The 21,690-nt window shown below is 33.8% G+C and overlaps 2 protein-coding genes across 3 annotated transcripts; both read left to right on the forward strand.

Moving 5' to 3' along the window:
* The first annotated feature begins 1,146 nt into the window (after positions 1-1,146).
* Positions 1,147-8,641, forward strand: EFS (histone-lysine N-methyltransferase). Of its 2 annotated transcripts, XM_078962492.1 has the most exons (19): positions 1,147-1,373; positions 1,679-1,755; positions 1,994-2,072; positions 2,573-3,762; positions 3,886-4,052; positions 4,132-4,211; positions 4,310-4,441; positions 4,528-4,644; positions 4,797-4,889; positions 4,976-5,053; positions 5,222-5,278; positions 5,463-6,123; positions 6,218-6,273; positions 6,614-6,684; positions 6,767-6,849; positions 6,939-7,018; positions 7,096-7,172; positions 7,291-7,336; positions 7,410-8,641. In XM_078962492.1, exons 4-19 carry the CDS (start codon positions 2,630-2,632, stop codon positions 8,313-8,315), a joined length of 3,837 nt encoding a protein of 1,278 aa, XP_078818618.1. In that variant the 5' UTR covers positions 1,147-1,373; positions 1,679-1,755; positions 1,994-2,072; positions 2,573-2,629; the 3' UTR covers positions 8,316-8,641. The 2 variants fall into 2 exon arrangements, with proteins under 2 accessions (XP_078818618.1, XP_078818617.1); XM_078962491.1 differs by lacking the exon at positions 1,994-2,072.
* An 8,619-nt stretch (positions 8,642-17,260) lies between these two features.
* On the forward strand, positions 17,261-20,667 carry LOC145000900 (protein kinase STUNTED-like). The gene is made up of 10 exons (XM_078960203.1): positions 17,261-17,664; positions 17,743-17,840; positions 17,951-18,197; positions 18,283-18,960; positions 19,042-19,290; positions 19,374-19,534; positions 19,612-19,691; positions 19,786-19,933; positions 20,006-20,155; positions 20,239-20,667. Exons 1-10 carry the CDS (start codon positions 17,430-17,432, stop codon positions 20,491-20,493), a joined length of 2,301 nt encoding a protein of 766 aa, XP_078816329.1. The 5' UTR covers positions 17,261-17,429; the 3' UTR covers positions 20,494-20,667.
* Positions 20,668-21,690: the final 1,023 nt, after the last annotated feature.

Genomic DNA, 21,690 nt, shown 5'->3' on the forward strand with positions numbered 1-21,690 from the left:
ACACAAATAAGTTTTCTTCCTTTTTATTTATGTCTCATCATGCAATGTGAAATTGGGTTACGTTTAATGAAGCAGAATATTTTTTTCTGCCTAATACTCATTACTAGCACAAAGACCAATTTAAAAAATATTACTATAACTATCACAGATCTATAACCACACTCAAACCAGACTCTTCGAATATTACAAAATTAATATAGTCACTCCCCAAATTACCCTCATAGTAAACAACTTTAATATGACCACCAAATAAATGAATTGAAACAACTATCTCATAATTATTAACTTACATACAAACATAACCAATCTTAATGATAACTTTTTCTGTCAAATTTTCCTCAATCTGTTTAAGTATTGAATTCAAACAACAACAATAATACAAAAAAAGACACTAACATGCCAAGTACGAAAAAGGTCAACAAACATCTCAAGAAAACATGAACGCTCCATTTCCCTTAAATTACCGACCATTCAAACCCACACAATTGGCGCGACTGATCTTCATCTAGTTTTTATAAAAAATCCATAAAAACCTTGCTTCTTAAGCCAACTCCCATATCACACTCACTCTCCTAAATTATGACTAACATTTTTCTACCATAAGAGAAGATAATAATAATAATAAAACACTTCAAATATATTGATTGAGGAAGCTTTGAAACCAAAATCTTAGATTTCTTTTATAAGTTTAGAGCCCTCCATGTATTTCTTTTGATTATACCTTGCACAGTCACACGTATCAAAACTTACCTAATTGATATATTGAAAATCTAACATAATAATGTCTTTCTCAAAATGTTTATAATAATTACCAAAATTACATTCTTTAAAATTTTGCAACCAAGTCAATTTATCTTTTATAATATGCCAAATATCTTTTTTAGAAGACGTTAACTATTGCCATATAACTAAATATCAAAAGTTCAAATCTTATATTCATTTATTACCAAGTAAATTATCAAAGATTCTTAAAAACGCAATTAGAAATCAAATGGTCATTTGGTTCGAAATCATGAATTCAGTCCAATATACCAATAAAAAGACAATTTAATCTTACAAATTATACATGATTTTTTTTAATGTAAACATTAAAAGTAACAAGTTTATTTTTTTGGATGCAATATAAGAAGTAGTAAGCACAACACACCTACGAAAACGAAACACACACAAACCCAAATAATATTTTTGGGGTCGCAGACCTTTCTCCTAAATTTCCCCCAAACCAAACGTGTTTCTCTGCAGCGCCATATCGATTCTCCCCTTTCTCTCTCTAAACTGTTCCTCTTGCGTGTTGATATAATCACCAAATTCTTGCTCTCTCGCGACGCCTCCCGTTTTTTTTTTATTTTGTTCACTGAATCGTTCTTCTTCAGGTATGAATATGATGATCTTTTGCTTCTTTTTCTTGCGCCAAATTGTTAAGGTCACCTGTCGGTGGGGCTTTGTTTGTCGTATTATTTAATTTGCTACTGCATTGACCTATGAGTGCAGTCTCCCTGCTAGGTTTTTTGGTTTTAATTTGAAGAATTTGTCTCTCTAATATTAGGGTTTTTGCTTTCCTTCGTTTTTTTTTCTATTTCATCCCATTCTCCCTCTTAATGATTGAGGCGATTTTAATTTCTTTGTTTGCGGTATGTGTGTAATTGTGTCTGCCTTGACTTGCATTTTATTGTTTCAGGGACGTTTCCATTGAATCAGTTGGTATGCAGCGCCTACTTTATTGTTGATTGTCGCTTTCTTTTCTCATACAAGATGGTAAATATTCGCAAATTACCATTTTCCCCTAAATTTACAGATAATTATGTATGAATTGAAGGTTGGTTTACTGGATGAACAGTAGGCAAAAACCTTCAAGTTAAATTTTATGATATAAAAATCTGCTGTATTTATTTGCGTGTCTACTTATCGAGATAAACTTGAATTGGAAGCATTAATGCAGTATATACATATATACCATATGTATGCTGAAAGATTTATCTGTTTTTTCCATTAGATAATGGTTTTATGGTGTTTTCCTCCCGGCAAGGTTCAGTACCTAATTTAAGTACAACAAGTCAACAAATAGTTTCCAAGTAAGTTAAGTATAACGAATCGTTGACTATCAGTTAACTTCATAAACCCTTTTTGAAATTTCACCAATCCTTTATCAGATTTGTCTGTGCCTATAATTTTTATTTTCAAAACTTTTTTATGGGCAAAATTACCAAAAAGCCCATAATTCTGGAGACGGTTGCTCTCGTCACCCCCACGTGCAGCCGCCCCTGACTATAGCACGTGACAGAGTTATCGCTACATTTATGTCTGCATTAAATTGCTCTTATCAGTTTTTGTGATGGATTTTGTAAATTTATGAACACCAAACATCACTTGATTGCTCATTCTCTCTCATAAAATGAAATACGAAACCCTCAGTGTTCTTTTTATGACTTTACATAACAACATATATAATTGTAGGAGGCATCACTTATGATATAATAGGCGTGAAACCTAGGATTGCATTTTCCTGATGCATGTTCATATGTTTATCTTCTCTTTGTATATTCATATTCATCTTTCATAATAATGATTGCAGGAAAGTTGATGGTCGATGGTTCTTAGTGCTTAAACCAATCAAAGGGATTTCAACATTATGCACGAATCTTTGATGGCAAATCAAGATTCTGAGATATTGCCAGAAGATGCAGAAGACACTCCATGTGACTTCAATGAACTTGTGTCTACTATGCAGTCAAATTGTTTAACTGATACATTATCAGTATACTTAGAATCATGTGAGCCCTTACCAGTTACTGACAATGACCCTTCTCACAATGTAGATGAACCAAATACTGATTCCCTTGTTGACCCTTTTAACTCTATTGTCTTAACTGAATCCTCTGAGGTGAGAGATAACCATGTGCAAAACATCAGATGTTCATCAACTCGGAGAAGTACACGAAAGGTTACATCGAATCAGAAAACTGATACCAAATTGGCTGCAAGAAAAAGCAGAAGAGCTTCTGGAAAGAAGCCAATGTTAGATTTGTTATCTGCTGATGTTGGAAGAAGAAGAAGAAGTAATTTGATCTCCCGGGCCCGCCCTTCAGCTTGGGGAGTTGGAGGAAAAATAGATGAAATATTTAAAAAGAATGTCAATGTCAATGCAAATGAAGATGTAGAAGAGTCATCAATAAGGGGAAGGACAGGAAATAAGGGAGGAAAGAGGAATACAAAAAAGGGTCTTCTTTTGAAGTTCAAAGTCGGGACAAAAGCTATTCAAAATTGCCAATTTAATACGATACCTAGCATAGATAATGATCTTGAAAGTTACACTGAGGTCAAAATAGAAGCTTCCACCCTTGAAAGTGATATAAAGGAGAATTATGAAAAGGAGGCGCCTAGTGCCTCGAATGAGAATGTTGATAAAAGAAGTGATGATTTGGGAGGAGTAGGAGAATCAGTTGAAAACAGGTGTTCAGATCCTGGAACTTCACCTGATTCTGAAGTTATTAATGTTATTCCAGAGACTCAAATTAGTGGAACTGCAGAAGGACTACATTCTTCCCATCAATCAAGTGATTGTGGTGTTGGAAGTGCAATTCCTAGTCCAGAAATAGTCAATGTCAATGATGTTTTATCATGTGACAAGTTTGACCATGGTGAGAAACAAGTTGAAGGGTCTGGATCTCCACGAAGTGCTTGGGTGTGTTGTGATGATTGTCATAAATGGAGACGTATATCAGCTATACTTGCAGATTCTATTGAATCCACTGAATGCAGATGGTATGATTTTATCTTTTTTCAACCTATGATACAACAATATATATATATATATATATATATATATATATATATATATATATATATATTGGTGTCTAAATACTTGAAATTTTTTATAACGTGAAGGATTTGTAAGGACAACATGGATAAAAGCTTTGGGGATTGTTCAATTCCACAAGAAAAGTCGAATGCTGATATAAACGAGGAGTTGGAGTTATCTGAAGCATCTGGTGAGGAGGATGCTTCTAATACACAGTTGAATTCCAGTCAATCGGGACAAAAGCAGCAAATAGGTACGTGTTGACTTGTTGACCTGACAATCTTTTGTTTGCTTGAACTTCCATCTCCTCATTAATCATGCCATTGTTGCAGATCCTCCACAACTCTCTTGGAAGCTTATAAAGACAAACATGTTTCTGCATCGCAATCGTAAAAATCAGACTATTGATGAGGTTATTTGTTTTATTATTTATTAGATGTATAAAATTTAGTTATTAAATCTAACATGTAGTGTGTTTGCTAAAATGTGTGTTCTTGAAATGACTATTAGATCATGGTTTGCCACTGTAAACCTTCATTAGATGGGCGCATGGGATGTCGGGATGAATGTCTTAATAGGATGCTGAATATAGAATGTGTAAAGGGAACATGCCCCTGTGGAGATTTGTGTTCAAATCAACAGGTTATTTGTAATTTAAATTTTGAGTGTATGTGTTTATTCAAAGAGGTTATGGCATATTGACATTTGCATCTTATTTTGATTTGCAGTTTCAAAAACGCAAGTACTCCAAACTGAAATGTTTTCCATGTGGAAAGAAGGGGTTTGGGCTTCAGTTGCAAGAGGATATTCCCAAAGGAAGGTTCCTAATTGAATATGTGGGGGAGGTAACATGTCTACTTTTGTCATTTTTTTTTTCATTTGGCACTATACAATAAGATCATGGAACCTTCTTGTTGCAAGATATAACTTGCTTATAATGCAAGTTATACAAATACAATTTCATATATTTTTTTTACATATTATTAATTTTTTGTAGGTGCTTGATATGCCTGCTTATGAGGCTCGACAAAAAGAATATGCTCGAAAGGGTCATAAGCATTTCTATTTCATGACATTGAATGGCAGTGAGGTTAGTCTGCACTTTAATAAACTGAAAATAGAACTAGTGATTCCTATCATAAAGCTCTATTGACATTGTTTCTTTTTTATTTTCAGGTTATAGATGCTTGTGCTAAAGGAAACTTGGGCCGTTTTATAAATCACAGCTGTCAACCAAATTGTCGCACTGAAAAGGTTAGTTTACTAACAAGTTACAAGCACAATGTTTTATGTGAACAAACCTCACTGGAAAATATATACTTGAATTCAATTTATTTGAATATTAAATCATAACTGGAAAATATTACTTGAATGTATTTTAATTTGTCAACTTACTACTTAATTTGTGTTCTATCTGACCAGTGGATGGTTAATGGGGAAGTCTGCATTGGACTCTTTGCAATAAGAGATATTCAGAAGGTATGCACATCTGTTGCTTTGTATTATTTATTACTTTCTTGGCTTAAATGCAAGAAATAAAATCTGCTTTCGTTATAATACACACATAAATGTAACGAAATTGCTATATCTTGCACTTAGGCCTATTTTATTCACATCACATGTCATGGTATATTATTTATATCTTAATTTTGTTGAGTTTCAGGGGGAAGAGCTGACATTTGATTACAACTATGTAAGGGTCTTTGGGGCTGCAGCCAAAAAATGTGTGTGTGGGTCGTCCAGGTGTCGAGGCGTGATTGGTGGGGATCCACTAAGTTCTGAAACAGTGGTTTCGGGTGATTCTGATGATGAGTTTCCTGAACCTGTTACATTTTATGAAAACCATAACAATAATAAGTTGGATAATTTGTTAATAACCGAGACACAAAGTGCTTCTAAAAATAATAGTCCTGTAACAGACAAGTTTTCTATGACTCCTGGACACTCAGAGGATGTGGAGAATGAGAACGATTCTTTATTAGCCATTGATGATGATAAAAATACAGTTGTTCCTATTGGGTCAACAGAAAGAGAAGTTTCCTTTGAAAGATCTTCATCAGAAAGTAAAATAGATGTTTCCTTTAATAAAGCGACTGATGTGAAGCACAGTGAATCAAAGAAGAAACCAAAAGCTAATAAAAATGGAAACAAGTGTGTCATTTTAAAGCCACAATCACACCCAAAGCAACCATCATCATTGGTGAAGAGAGGGAAATCTAAAAACCATAAGCCACCAGAGATCATAGATACCAAACCCCTGCCACTGCCACCTCACAAACCTAAAAGGATAGGGGAACCCACCTTAACTGGTCGATTTGAAGCAGGTATTTTTACTCAACATTTTCTCATTTATAAACCATCTTTTGGTAAAAAAAAAAAAAATAATAATAATAATATGCTTGATATGTTGCAATGCAGTTCAAGAAGCACTTAATACTCTGCTAAATGCTGATGGAGGGATAAGCAAACGAAGAGTAAGTAGTACTTGTACATGTGTATTTTATAATGCTTTGCTATTCTGTCTTTAGTGGTAATGGTATGGTTGTTTCTTTTTCTTTTCTAAACTGTCTGAATAAGAGAAGACTAAATTACTATTTTACCCTTATGCTCCAAAAAACAATTTTGTAAATGAAAATCTCATTAGTTACAAATAAGTAAACATATAGAGGAGAGTTAAAACTATACATTGTGTACTAATGTTGCTCTTTTATAACTTCAAAATTAATAAATGTTTTATTTTCTTATATGTATTCTGATATGTCTTATCATCTGATTTGCTTTTGATTGTTTGGTGTATTTTATTTAATCTTGAAGGATGCTTGGAAGGGCTATTTGAAGCTTTTATGTCTAACTGCTCATAGTGGCAATGGTGAAGGAATTCAAAGGTTATTTTCTACATTTTTTAGTGTTATAATCAATATATTTGGAAAAAAAAATACTGATTTTGTGTTGATATAATTTTTTCAGTAATCGAGACCTTTCTATGATCTTGGATGCACTTCTGAAAACAAAATCTCGAACGGTTTTGTTCGACATAATTAACAAGAATGGTATTGTTTTTATTTTTGCTTCTTTTTAAATACACATGATTATGTGTTCCTTATTAGCGATTATAATTTTTTTTTAATTGAATTTACAGGTTTACAGATGTTACACAACTTAATTAAACATTATAGAAAAGAGTTCATTAAGATTCCAATATTGCGAAAGCTTCTCAAGGTAAGTTTTAGAAAGTGAGGCAAAGTTATATTATACAGCGCAATTTGTTAAATTACTATATTATCCATGCATGACAGGTCTTGGAGTTTCTAGCTGAAGGAAAGATTCTTACACTGGAAAATATCTTAAAACCTTCTCCTAATGGAGCCATAAGGTCTGAATTCCGAACAAAGAAATTATGAACACAGCATTTAGTTTTTTCATATTAAACCATAAAATATTTTATAGTTTTGTGTAAAGTGTAATGAAATTCCCCTTGGCTTCTTTTTCAGCTTCAAGGAATCAATTTTGTCATTGACAGAGCATACAGACAAACAGGTACATACTCCAAAATAGCAACTTATTATTATTATTTTTTTCTATTTTTTATTTACTTTTTATCGTCCAATAGGTCCATCAAATCGCCAGAAATTTCCGTGACAAGTGGATTCCCTGGTATGCCCGAAAAGTCATCCGGGCAGATAGGGACAAGGAAAGAACGGAACCGATCTCGAACTTCAAATCTTTTCAAGGGCAAAACAGTCATTCCACCGACAGAAGGTTTCCGGAAGTTTCCGAAAACTCCATCAAGCCGCCGCCGACGGTCCATACACTGCCAGTAGAAGCTTCCGCCGCCTCATGTGTCAGCAGTTGCACGGACGGGACCCGCACCCGGACCCGGAAACGTAAAAGCAGGTGGGACCAGCCGGGTGACATAACAGCATTAATACCAAATATAGCATTAGTAACCAATGAAAATCAAGAAACAAAAATTGAAGATATGGACGAAGATGCCCCTCCGGGATTTTCATCTCCGGTCAACCACCAGTTGTTGTTTGCATCAACTTCCGGCGATCCGGTGAAGGGCCACCTCCAAGACCGATACAATTCCTGGTTACCCACCGCTTTTGGTCTACCATCTTCCGTCCTCCGACAGATCGGGGTACCTGCCGCCTCCGGCGAGAGCTGGGTGGTTGCTCCGGCGATGACTTTCCACCCTTTTCCACCGCTGCCCATGTATCCCCGCCATGTAAACGAAGAACAGTCATGGCGGGGGTGTACAGATAACGACCCCCCCGGTTTTCAAAGATTTAGGAACCCGAATACATTGGGTCGGAGATACTACAAGCAACATAAATGGAATAACTCGAGATCCGGGCTTCAGTGGGGCCCTAACAAGTATGGCCCAGGCCCCAATTATGTGGGCCCAAACCAGGGGTATGGAGGGAATGAAGGATATAATAACAACAATAATAATAATGGGGGTGGAAGCTTTTATGGGGGAGGGGGAGGAGGAGACGCACACACACAGAGGTGAAATGGTGATTCGCGGTGGTGTTTTGTTAAGTTGTTATGTGTAGTGAAAATTGTTAGTTGAGGAATTGGATGTTTGTTTGGTTGTTGTTTTATTTATGGTTGGTTGGTTGGTTGGTTGACCTCAATTTTTATAGGGTTAAAAAAGTGGGTCATCATAGTGGTTGTTACAGATATATAGAGCTTATGCCTACTGTGAGCCTGTGCTTGGGTATTTTGATTGATTGATTGATTGTTCACCTCGAAGAGGTAAAGCTTTTACTCCTTGTGCTTCTTTGACTCGTATTTATTTTGAGGTGTCATCCAATAAAAATTTACAATTGTTTTTTATTTCTTTCCCGTTAAATTATTTTTTATTTCTATACTATCATGTTGGTTTTCTTGTATTAGACTTAAGAGCGTGAAATATTTTGTTTGAATCCCACTGTGTGACCTATCTTGTTCCGTCTTGATGCATAATTTTTACCTCATTGACATTAGTTATTACTAATGTCTTTAAGGTAGGGCTATAAATGAACGTTCAAACGAATGGATTTTTTTTGTTTATATTTGTTTGTTTAAGAAACTGCTTTTCATTTTCATTAAGGTATTAAATGAATGAATATAAATGAACATAGAAACATTTACTAATATAACCAAATTCCTTAATGACTTATCTATTTTTAGCTAAAATTTAGGACTTAACCCCAAAATAGATATCAAAATCATAGGTTTGTAAAACGGTCTACTGTTTCGTTTAAATGGTCTATGGTTTCGGCTTTAATACTTAAGATTTTTTTTTTCATAATTCGAAATGAAACCGTAGACATTAAAATGGTCTATAGTTTCCTCTGAATGGTCTACTGTTTTTTAAACTGTAGACCTTAAAATGGTCTACTGTTTCGTCAAAACAGCTAAGGTTTTGAAATATTTTAGGTATTTGACTACTATTTGGTAGAAGTTAACTATTATTTCGTGCATTTTGATTACTTTATGTACCTAGTATATACTCATTTGAACTCATACTATGATTTTTGAGAGAATAAGATCAAAACCACTAACTTTTACTTTAAAAAAGATCTTTTTAGTAATATACACTAGGAAGGGTATTGTAATCAAAACACATGAAGTACTACTCAACTTCTAACAAATAGTAATTTAAAAAACAATGAAACAGTAGACCATTTTAAGGTCTACGATTTGAAAAACAGTAGATCATTCAGAAGAAACCGTAGACCATTTTAAAGTCTACAGTTTCGTTTTCAATTATAAAAATAAAATTCCTTAAAGATTAAAACTGAAATAATAAACCATTTTACAGACCTATAATATTGATGACTATTTTGGGTAAGTACTAAATTTTGGCTAAAAATAGAGATAATAAATTTGACTAGATTAGTAAGCTCATCAACAAGGACGAACCCAGTGTGGCACCGGCAACACTTACTTTCAGTGGAAAATTTTTTGATTTTTTTTACCTATTTTTCTACATCGGCAAAACCTATTTTAACGTTGTAAACATCTATTATGTATTCTTGCTTCCGCCCTTGCTCATGAACATAAACAAACAATCATAAAATTCTAAATGAACGAACCAAAGATAAATACAAATAAATGACCATTAACATCCGGATAAAGAACCATACATAAATACATGTATTATAGTAGATCACACGTAAAAAATCATAAAAAAACCTTAGAATAGTCCTTTTTTACAAATATTTTCTCCAAAACAAAAACTTGCATAGCTTGACACCTTGACCTTTAGCTTCTATCGCTATATTTATGAATATATTTTACACGATATCTTAGTGTTTTAAGCTTTGTTTTGGCCTTAATTAAGATAAAATGTACTCAATATGCTTGAAATTATATATTTTTTTTATACAGAATTTGATTTGCTAAAGAAAAAGAAAGCGAAACGTAGTCCGAAGCAGAGTTGGAACACAAGAAGCAAAAACAAGCTAGTGTTGAACCGAAGTGAATGCATCGGATCCATACAAGTCACACATCACGTTTATGACTTAGAGTTATACATCGACACTTGCACCCACACATTGCGTTCAAGGTCATTACACGATGATATGGTATTTGTGGAAATTTCATAATGATAAAGTTTTTGGTGGTGCCAAGATCAGAAAAATGTTCCTTTTGATTCTATTAGAGAATTCTTTTTTCTCAGGATTAGCAATAGATTTAGAAAATATGTTCTTTTTTTTTGGAATTGTTTGTTGCAGTTCCCCTTAAACAATTTGTAATGATTTTTGTTTGCTCTCTAGCTCCTTGTTAGAGTTTTTTCTTAGTAATATGGTTGACCGTTCCAAAAAAAAAATATCTGACCTAAAAATATTATACACTGGAGATGCAAAAAAGAGGAGCGACTTTGAGAGTCCAAAAGGCGATTTCAAGTCCGAAATGTTGATTAGGAGCAGGAATATGAAGGACAAGGAGCTAAATCATTAGGGATTCTTTTGATTTGCTTTACCGACTATATTTCACACTCTATTATGATTTCCTTGCATGATTTTACCTTGAAGATGGTCACTCTTCAAACTATCACACATCACAAAAGAGCAAAATTACATATAACATTCTTTATTTATTATAATATAAGCAAAAAACAAGTAAATTTCATTATAATTGTAAATTGAACGAACGTAAACAAATGCACATAAACGAACATTAACAAACGTAAATGAACAGACAAGCACGTTCATCTTCATTCATTTATTAAATAAACGAACTTTCCGCCAAACTGTTCACAAACAGTTTGTTACTATTTAGCCTTGTTATACCTAAGTTATTCCTAGGTTTGATTCGGCAATGTTAGTCTTGTCCCAAAATCGATGTTTTATCTCGTATACCCTTGTTATAATTTAAATTTCATAATCGTAATCATCTAGACTATATTTTTCGTACCATAACTAGCTTTCGTTTTTTTAACATAAAATACAAAATTTGTTAGAAATTGTACAAAAATAAGATTTGATATGAAATGAAATAGCATATTAGCCTGTTGAGAGACTTTTTCAGTTTTTTGAAAGCAAAATACAAGAGTTTTCTCAAAATAACATTCAAAATTGAAGGGGATTTTTCAAATGGGTTAATGTTTTAAAATGACAACTAATAATACACAATTTGCATTTTAAGTCATTTATCTTTTAAATGAATCCACATGTCACTAAACTTTTTTTCTGGATTTTAAATACACTATTATAGTGCATTTCAAATCGGGATATTCTATTATATCAGATACCACAGTAGACATAATGTTAATGCCAAATAGATCGAAATAAACAAATTATATTATGTTGAATACCTGTAACATCCCAAATCTCACGACTAAAATTTTCTTTTTAAAACATTAGTAAAACCATATTCATAAAAAAACCGTAACATAAATCATAACATAATTTCGTAGCATTAATTTGAAATACAACTTATTATCAGAGTAGAACATCCCAGACTAGCTGACTATGGTGTGTGCACTGCAATCTTTCCGAGCTCCTCTTTTGAAAACTGAGTACCTGAAACCAAAAACTGAAACTGTAAGCACGAAGCTTAGTGAGCTCCCCCAAACTACAACATACAATAACATATAAAGCACATACTGGGCCTTGCCCACTGCATCGGACCGAGGTCCGGACTAATTGGGGCCTTGCCCCCTGCATCAAACCGAAGTCCGGAAACTGACTGGGACTTTGTCCCCTGCATCGGACCGAAGTCCGGACTAACTGGGGCCTTACCCCCTGCATCGGATCGAAGTCCGAAAACTGACTGGGACCTTGTCCCCTGCATCGGACCGAAGTCCAGACTAACTGGGGCCTTGCCCCTGCATCAGACCGAAGTCAGGAAACTGACTGGGACCTTGTCCCCTGCATCGGACCGAAGTCCGGACTAACTGACTGAACATAGCATAGCATAACATATCGACTAGTATGAACACATATACTGCATACTGGATTGGGCCGTAGCCCGGAACACATAACACATAACACATAACACATAACACATAAATCCTATCTGAGCCACGAAGGCATCAAACATACTAACTACTGCATCGGACCGAAGTCCGGAGACTACTGCTAACTGAACGGGCCGACATTGTGGCCTTAGACCCGTTCCTACTGGGAGGAAACTCACCTGAACTGCTGAATTCTGCTGGTAACCCTCAGACTGCTAACCAACCACCGTCTGAAACGTTGCTCCTCTAATTCTCCGAGCTACCAATAACAAAACGACACTTAGCCTGACAGTCCTCTAAAAGTCAACTAACTCAACTCCGAACAAAGTCAAAGTCCTGGCCAAAGTCAACCTTCCATGTTGACCCTACTTGCCGAGTCAGCCTACTGACTCGCCGAGTTCACTGATTCCCGAGTTCTGTCCTGACCAACTCACTGAGTCCCCACTCAACTCACTAATCTGAGCCTTGACTCGAAGGGTTTGTGGTTTCGCGACTTGACTCGCCGAGTCGGTCGCTTACACCTCGACCCGAATCCCGCTCGGACTTGCCGAGTCCCTCCTTGGACTCGCCGAGTCTCCCCATAGAATTGGGGTTTTCATTCTTTTCTCGGCTTTCCAAACTTTGGGTGTTACAATACCGCACTACACGTTATGTATAATTTTGTATCGTTTGAAATCTATCACAATATTAAAATAACAACCCAAAATAATAATAATAACATGTTGAATACGATTAAAAGATAAGTGACATAAAAAAACAAATACGTATATATCTTCATTTTATAACATTAACCATTTTAAAAACTTACAATTTTTATAATTTTATTTTATTCCTATTTAACCATCTTAATGAAATCTTGTTTGACTTTTTAAGTTATTTTAATCTTATTTTGTACTCTTATTGTCATTTTATTGCACTATTTCATTTTTTTTTGTCTAATCAATCCAAATAATTTGAATAAAACTTAGAGCATTATCTTATTGTATTTTTATTATAAACACACTTAATTTTTTCCATCTCTAGACCACACAATACAATGAATATTATCTTATTGTATTATTATTATTATATTATTTTATTATCACTTTCAACACAAAATAATTTATTGCATCTTCTCAAAATGATACAAAATAATCAGGATCGAATATAATTTTTTTTTACTGTATTCTCTCTTTTTTTTTTGTGCAAATCTTCACTCATTTTTATTTTCCAAGAAGCCATTAATATAAAAACTTCTCTTTTTTCAAACAATTATAACTAGATGAGTCTTTTTTTACCAGACTAAAATCTTAAAATTCTAAGTTTTCTCAGTTTTTAGGTCATTTTCCATTAAGAACAAAAAACGGCTTTATCAAAAATATAATAAAATGTAGGGATTTTTTTTTACAATAACTTATTTATCTATTAGATACAACATACATGATTATTTATATGGGTGTTCTGTAATTTTCAGAGTGCAACTCACAAACAACCCACTTTGGAACCTCCCACTAGACATCATTTATTTATTTTTATTTATTATTATTATTATTATTTTTTTTTGCCACATCAAGTTTATGACCCGACGGTGTTTACCACTCGTTGCAATTGTAATGCCAGAAAAGCCCACCGCATCCTGTGTTGAGACTACATCCATTGGTCTTAAAGCTTACGAATGACCACCATACCTTTTGTGTTGAGAATACATCTTGCATATGGATTTATACCTTCAATAATTTTTACACAATTTGTAAGTTATTTGTAATTGATAAAATGATAAAACTTGGTGATATGTTGCATAATTTTTTTTTTTTTTTTTTTTTTTTTAATATATTCAAACTTTATTAATTTATTCCATCATGAATTGATCGTAATCTCGTATGGTATAGAACTAAAAATATCTAGGCGAAGATGCACGTGAAAAGTAAGAGTTGGAACCGACAGGAGTTGATGATGTAGTGAATATTAAGTGGGGTTCCACTCCCGATCACATGTCCAGCCCTCTTGCAATACTTTTTTTTTTCTTTTGAGTAAAATGTTTATTTATTAATGATTTAAAAAAACAAATATAGCTTAATTTTCAAATCATCTTTTAAGATATAGACAAAAAAAAAATTAACAAATGACTTAAATAGCCATTACAATCGTAGGTGGTGATTTATAGGTTGCAATTTCGTCTAATAGGTCGCGATTTCAGGTCCTCATTCATGTAGAATATTTAAAAATATATATATTGAATTTTATAATTTTTACCTAAGAAATCGCATATAGGCTTTACGATTTCCCCCGACCCACTGGTGATTTCCACATAATCATAAAAGCTCACATGGGATTTTTTTTTTTTTTGGTACTAATGAGAGTATTTCTGATAAATTTCGACAAATAATAAGAAAAATAGTTATTATAATCATTTTTTTTAATGAATAACTATAAGTAATGTTATACTTAAACTGAAATATCAATTTTGTCACGTCATAACATAAAATTACAATCAGAATTATAATCGATACAAGTACAATCAATCCCTATTATAAAGTATAATCCCCACCTAATTAGATTTAGAACAACACATTGAATGCAAAAAGTCTAAGATAAGAACTAAGAAAGGAGGTAGAGTCAACGTGTGAGTTTGAATCACGTGATCTCTAGAACTACGACGTCCAAACAAGTGGCATGTTAGAGCACGACAAAGGCTCTCTACACACGTGGCTTCCAGCCTCATTGCCCCACCATAAAGATCGCCGGCCGTGCTCGCTCCAATCCATCCACCAAAAGCCGTATTATATATATTGACTTCGGAATTTATTTCTCAAATATAATGTTGTAATTCCATTTGTAGTATATTTTTTTCAAATATATGTTTAAGATGAAAAACTATTTAGTTATTCCTAATGTTTATAGAAGGAAGAAAACAGTGTGTTATTCATTGTGCATCGATTACCAGTCTAGGTTTAGGAGAGGAAAATGGTAATTGTATAGGGCCTAATTTTTTAAGGATTATTTTTTTCTTATTCGTCTTGAAACTTTGAGAATATGTGATTTCTCAAGACCGAACCTACTAAAACATCATGCTAAAAGCCAATCCAGAGGATTCAAATATCCTACCACGCTAGGAGAAAAAAAAAAGACCCTTATAGCCAAGAAAATGGAATATATAAAACAAAATTTTGGGCCAAAAAAATTAGAACTTCAATGGTCGCAATGGAATTTTATAAAAGTAAAGCATGGATAGATTTTTTAAGAGAAAATGAAAATAGTTTTTTTTTTCTCCACAAAATAGCCAAGAAAATGGAATATTAACAAAATAGTCATAATTTTTGCAGGTTACATCCGCAAAAATCCATGTATTCTGCGAAAATCTACATGAATTTTCGCAAATATGGCATGCAAAATTTTGAACATTTATAATTTTTTTCATGTAAAGTTCTTTTGAGATGAGTTTTTTTTCATTGTGTTCTTTGTAATAATACCTATCCATGTATATATGATATTCCAAATTTGGAACTCAGAAATTCAAACATTTTTAGCTCCAATGTAAGCTATTTGGTGAAAATATAAAAAAAATAATCAAACTTTGAACCTTCATAACTCTTTCTGTAACACTTGTTTTCCAAAATGGATTAGTGGATGGTATATAAGAGTAAAATACATGATTTTTTTAAGGAAAACCATATGTCACGATGTAACATGAAGAGTGTCACGACGTGGCATACAAAATGAAGAACGTGTATTTCGGATGGTCGTTACGACGTAACATGAAGGGTGTGACGCGTGATGAATGCTGCAACCCAAGCCCATGATTTTTAGGGGTTTCTCCATATATTCACCTTAACTTCAATTTAGGGCATCCTTTTCAGCCTCTAACATCTCCATTTTGAAAGCCCTAGCCCCTTAGAGTGTTCTTGGCTCTTTTGAAGACTCATATCATAACATGATAATGGAATAAGAGGGTAAGACTATTTGTATGTATAGTCCGAACGATACACTTAATCTACCTGCAGTGATACAAGTCAACATCCCAACATACTTCACAATGCTTTTAGAAATACAAAACAGTGAAACAAATCACAATCTAAGTCATGATTTGATTGAACACATATGACAAATACAATTTGAATGACAAAATAACAATGACGATGAGGAGGATCAGGACGCTGACGATGAAAACGAGACCAATGATGATGAAGACGAGTAGTATTTTCTATGGTTTTTTTAGTAATTTAGATTTTAAATTTCTATGTTTTTTTAAGTAATGTGATGAGTTTTTAATTAATGTAAAATATTTATTTATGTTTTAAATTATGTTTTTATTTAATCTAATATAAAATGGTGGAGTTGTAATAATTTTCAAGAGCTAGTGGTTTGATAGTAAACATGTAATGGAAATGATATTACATATAAGTGACAACACTTTCTAAAGGTTTGGTAGTGATCATACCCCATAAAATATAGTTTTTACAATTAGGCCATGTGTAATTATCTTCATGACCACAACCTTCTTCCACCTCCACGTCACCACCACAACTTTTCCCCTTACAACCTGAATGGTATGCACAAGAGAAGATTATGGTCAAAACTAGAAAAAAGACATAGAATGAGAAAGAAGGCAGAGAAGAAGAGTGGTGGTCAAATATGGGGGTATCACAATCTTTCACGATAACGAGCAACCACAGAGGGTCGGGTGCACACGTGTGTACGGTTGTTCGTAGCCACATTGACCACGATGAGCCTCATGCTCGGCATACCGGAATGCCTTAATGGCAACAAAATGATGTGGTTTTGTTTTCTTTTAAATAATAATATTTGCAAGGTCTGTGATTTCACAAATATGTCCTACAAAAATTAAGGTTCTTTAGTCGATCATTTTCTTGGCTATTTAGAAAAACCTTAAAAATGCCAGTTCATATTTTTTTTAACTACTATCACTTTTATATTATCAGCCATTAATATAAAAATATATATTTTAGATTTATATACAGTGTTCCAAATTGAATAATAAGACAAATAAAAAAGCTTGTAGTGCTTTGTGACTTGTGAGTGAGGTTGGGGTCCCCCTCTTTGTGCACAGCCGGAAAGCATGAAAGGCAAACCTAATAAAGGCAAAGAGAACGGCAACGGTTAATTCACTGTTCATCTCCTCCACGGGGACCCAACCAGTCACGCTTTTCTTCAGCTACATTTCCCCATGATAACCCAATGTTTGCTGCTACATTTTCCTCCAAATCTCTAGTCAACAACAGTGAACTTCTTCCTAAGATGAGTCAAACGGAGCTTGCCGGAGAGTACAGGGACCGGAGTGTGGCCGGAGGTCGGACAGTTGTGGTTGGAGTTAAGCTAGACTCACAGAGTAGAGAGTTGCTCACTTGGGCTTTAGTCAAACAAGCTCAACCTGGTGACCGTGTTGTCGCTCTTCATGTTCTCACCAACAATGGTAGGATTACTGACTTCAATTTTGTTGTTATTTTGTCAATTAGCTGAATGTGTTTCTGACTTTCTGTTTTGTGTGAAGAAATTCTGGATCGTGAAGGAAAATCGTCGTTGCTATCTCTTGTAAACTCGTTTGACTCCATTCTCGCTGTATACGAAGGATTTTGTAACCTCAAACAGGTAGGTTTCTGAATTCTTTCAACTGAAATAATTATCGTGTTCAATTTTATTATGAATGAATCAATATCGAAAATTCTTCCTCACTTCATCTGAATTTTCTCGATTTGCAGGTGGATCTTAAGTTAAAGATCTGCAGAGGTACTTCAATTCGAAAAATTCTCGTTCGGGAAGCTAAATCATATAATGCGAATGAGATTATCGTTGGAACAGCTCGAGCTCATCATACAATTAGATCATCATCCTCCGTAGCAAAATACTGTGCTAAAAAACTACCAAAAAACTGTTCTATAATTGCCGTCAATAGCGGAAAAATCGTGTTCCATAGGCAATCCCTATCATCTACATCTTGTGCAAAAGGTAATCAATCCAACCTTTCTCCGTACCGTTTGTGTTCAATTTGAAGAAAAACAACGCATTTGATATCGATTCCGTTACACTATAGGGAGTTCAGATCACAATAAGAATCAAATACTCAGTTTGATTCAGAGATCGTTGAGCTTGAATCCAACATTACTAAACAATGGAGATGAAGTAAAATGCAGTCAAAGTGATTGCAAGAAACTGGATCTAGCTTTGGTAAAATCTGAATCTGAGTGCACACCAATTGCATTCAAAGATAATTGTCCGATTTGTTCAGTGGCTTCCATTCTTCCAGTTGATGAGGTTACTTGTGGTAATGGTGATGATGAAGAAGATAACTCCATGGCTCTAGTACCTGTACAGAAGCTAGAAGCTTCATCAAGTTCAACTTCTTTGTTACTAAGAGAGTTGCCTGAACTCCAACCTGGTTGGCCACTCCTTCAACGAGCCATTTCATCTGATAAATCCCGTGTCCACCAGATCTCTGTGGTTCAGTGGGCTATGAGGCTTCCCACTAGACATTGCTTTCAAATCACAAACTCAGATTCCCAAAATGATGATCAAAAAGACGGAATTCCAGAAAATGGAGCAATTGTTTGTGTAGGTGGTGATGAATTTCAATCTGATCTATCTTCTTCTCCAGATCATGATTCAATTCGTTTACCAAAAGAATTAGAGGGTCTCCATGAAAAATACTCAGCCACTTGTAGATTGTTTCAGTATCGAGAGCTTCTATCAGCAACATCAAACTTCAAACCCGGTTTGTGTTCTATTTGTTATCTTGAAAATGTTATTATGTGGATTTTCATTGCTGATTTACTGTTTTCTTAAATCTTTTCAGAGAACATGATAGGAAAAGGAGGGAATAGTAAGGTTTACAAAGGATGTCTTCCAGATGGGAAGGAAATAGCTGTTAAAATCTTGAAATCATCTGAAGATGTCTTGAAAGAATTCGTGTTAGAGATTGAGATTATTACTGCTCTACATCATCAAAATATCATTTCCCTTTTTGGGTTTTGCTTTGAAGACAACAATCTCCTCTTAGTTTATGATTTTCTCTCAAGAGGAAGTCTTGAAGACAATCTACACAGTATGCTCATTTACATTCAACAATTCTCATACACATGTAATTATGAATTTTGTTTTTTCTTATTTCATAATATTATCTTTTAGGCAACAAGAAAGATCCGGCATTTGGATGGTCTGAAAGGTATAAAGTTGCTCTAGGTGTAGCTGAAGCACTTGTTTATCTACACAGCAACTGTGATCAAACTGTAATCCATAGGGATGTTAAATCATCAAACATTTTACTCTCTGATGATTTTGAACCACAGGTGATTTATTATCTATTAATCATTTATCTCCTTAATTTTCAATTTTTATATTTTGTGAACAATTTTTGTTGTTTCAGCTCTCCGATTTTGGGCTTGCGAAATGGGGTTCAACCACCTCATCTCATATAACTTGCACAGATGTCGCAGGAACTTTCGGGTTTGTAAATTGTAACTTTATCAACTTCAATTCTTCTTCTATTTATTTTTTTTATAGCCAAATTTACAGAAATGCCACTGTTTTGATGGTGCAGTTATTTAGCCCCCGAATATTTCATGTATGGAAAAGTAACCGATAAAATTGATGTGTACGCATTCGGAGTTGTTCTTCTTGAGCTTCTTTCCGGAAGAAAACCAATAAACAGTGGATACCCAAAAGGCCAAGAGAGCTTGGTTATGTGGGTACGTTCATATTTGTCAGTCTGTCAGTGTCAGTATCAGTGTCAGTGCTAAAAGACAGATGAATTTGTGCAGGCGAAGCCAATTTTGAGTAGTGGGAAATTTCTTCAGTTATTAGACCAAAGGTTAGGAAATAAATATGATGCTGATGAAATGGAGAGGATGGCTCTAGCTTCAACTTTGTGCATCAGGCGTGCACCACGGGCTCGACCCCATATGACCACGGTTAGTTATCAACTAATATAGGCAATGTAAAGTATATCTGTATGTATTAAGTTGTTCTTTCTGTATTAATTAACACAACACAGGTGGTGAAACTACTTGGTGGGGACGTTGAGGTGATGGCGTGGGCCCGGTTGGAGGTGGATTCGACGGGTGGGTCGGATGCGAGATTACAAGTATTGGAAGAGGAAGGATTTTCTCAATCGAATTTGAGGTCACATCTTAACCTTGCGTTGCTTGATGTAGAGGATTCCTCTCTTTCAATGAGTAGTGTCGAGGAAAGTGTGTCTTTAGAGGATTATCTACGTGGCAGGTGGAGTAGGTCATCCAGTTTTGACTGACAGAAGGTGCTCTTTGTGTGTGTAAATTTCTTTTAACTTTTTTTTTTTTTTCTTTTTTTGGGTGTTGTGTTGACTGGGATTAATTAAGTGTATTAGGATGGTCTCTTTTTTGTGAGATCAAATTTCAAGTGTAAAAATGGAATCATGCTTTCTAATAAAATTAAAATAAGAATATCTTAATTGTTATTATTTATTCGTTGGTTTTTGTATGGTTTTTACTAGAAAATAACTCGTTTAATATTTTTTTGTTATTTTTAAATAACCAATTTTATGTGATCATGATTCAACATGTTACGGGTAAAATATTATCTTTTGGTCCTGAAATGTCTTGTTTCATATAAGAAATCATTAACTGGAAAAAAAAGGAACTAAAACAGTATTGTGTAAATATATATGTAACCATTTAAAATATATCAAAAGGTATTTATAATATGATTCGTACGCCAATAATTAGGATTGATAAAGTAAATAATGATGAAAAAGGAAAGGAGCATAAATAATCAAAGAATGTGATTCTGGACATTATTACATTAACATCACAAGTCACGACCAAAAGATATAATGAGCAAGGACTCATAATGAGATGCCTTTCTTTTTTTGTACTTTCGACGTTAAATTTATATCTTAAGGGATACAATAAAGGTATGTAAGGCAAATATAACGGGTAGTTGAAAATGTTAACTTTTAGTGATGTAGATTTATTTAAAAAAAATAAACAAAGCTTTTAAAATGTATAAATTTACATAAAACATAAAAACATAACTCAAAAGCTTTTAATACTACGTATAAAAGTTCTAAATGCATACTCTCAAATGATTTTTTTTTTTAATTTGCATTTTTTTCATTAACTGCTCATAATTTTTTTCCAAAGCTGGTTGTATATATATGAAGCGCTGGAAAAAAAAAATAATAAAAAATAAAAAACTAAAAAAACTGGAGTGGTTTATTAGATTGTTAAAAAAAAATCTCCTGAAGAAATGTGATTTTTTTTTCAAGGAATTGAGCAAAAACTATAACAGCACCTTTTTTTTTTTTTTTTTTTTTTTTTTTTAATTTATATAAGTTTATTGACAAATTTTTTTAGAATTTCAATTAAATCACAATCTTTTTCTTAATAATAGAATTGTTTATTCATTCTGCTCATATCGGGGACTAATGAGTTAAATATATGTTTAAATATTTTTATTTTTGTGAATA

Source organism: Lactuca saligna, chromosome 6 (genome assembly GCF_052625555.1).
Source record: "Lactuca saligna cultivar CGN05327 chromosome 6, ASM5262555v1, whole genome shotgun sequence".
Taxonomy (NCBI): domain Eukaryota; kingdom Viridiplantae; phylum Streptophyta; class Magnoliopsida; order Asterales; family Asteraceae; genus Lactuca; species Lactuca saligna.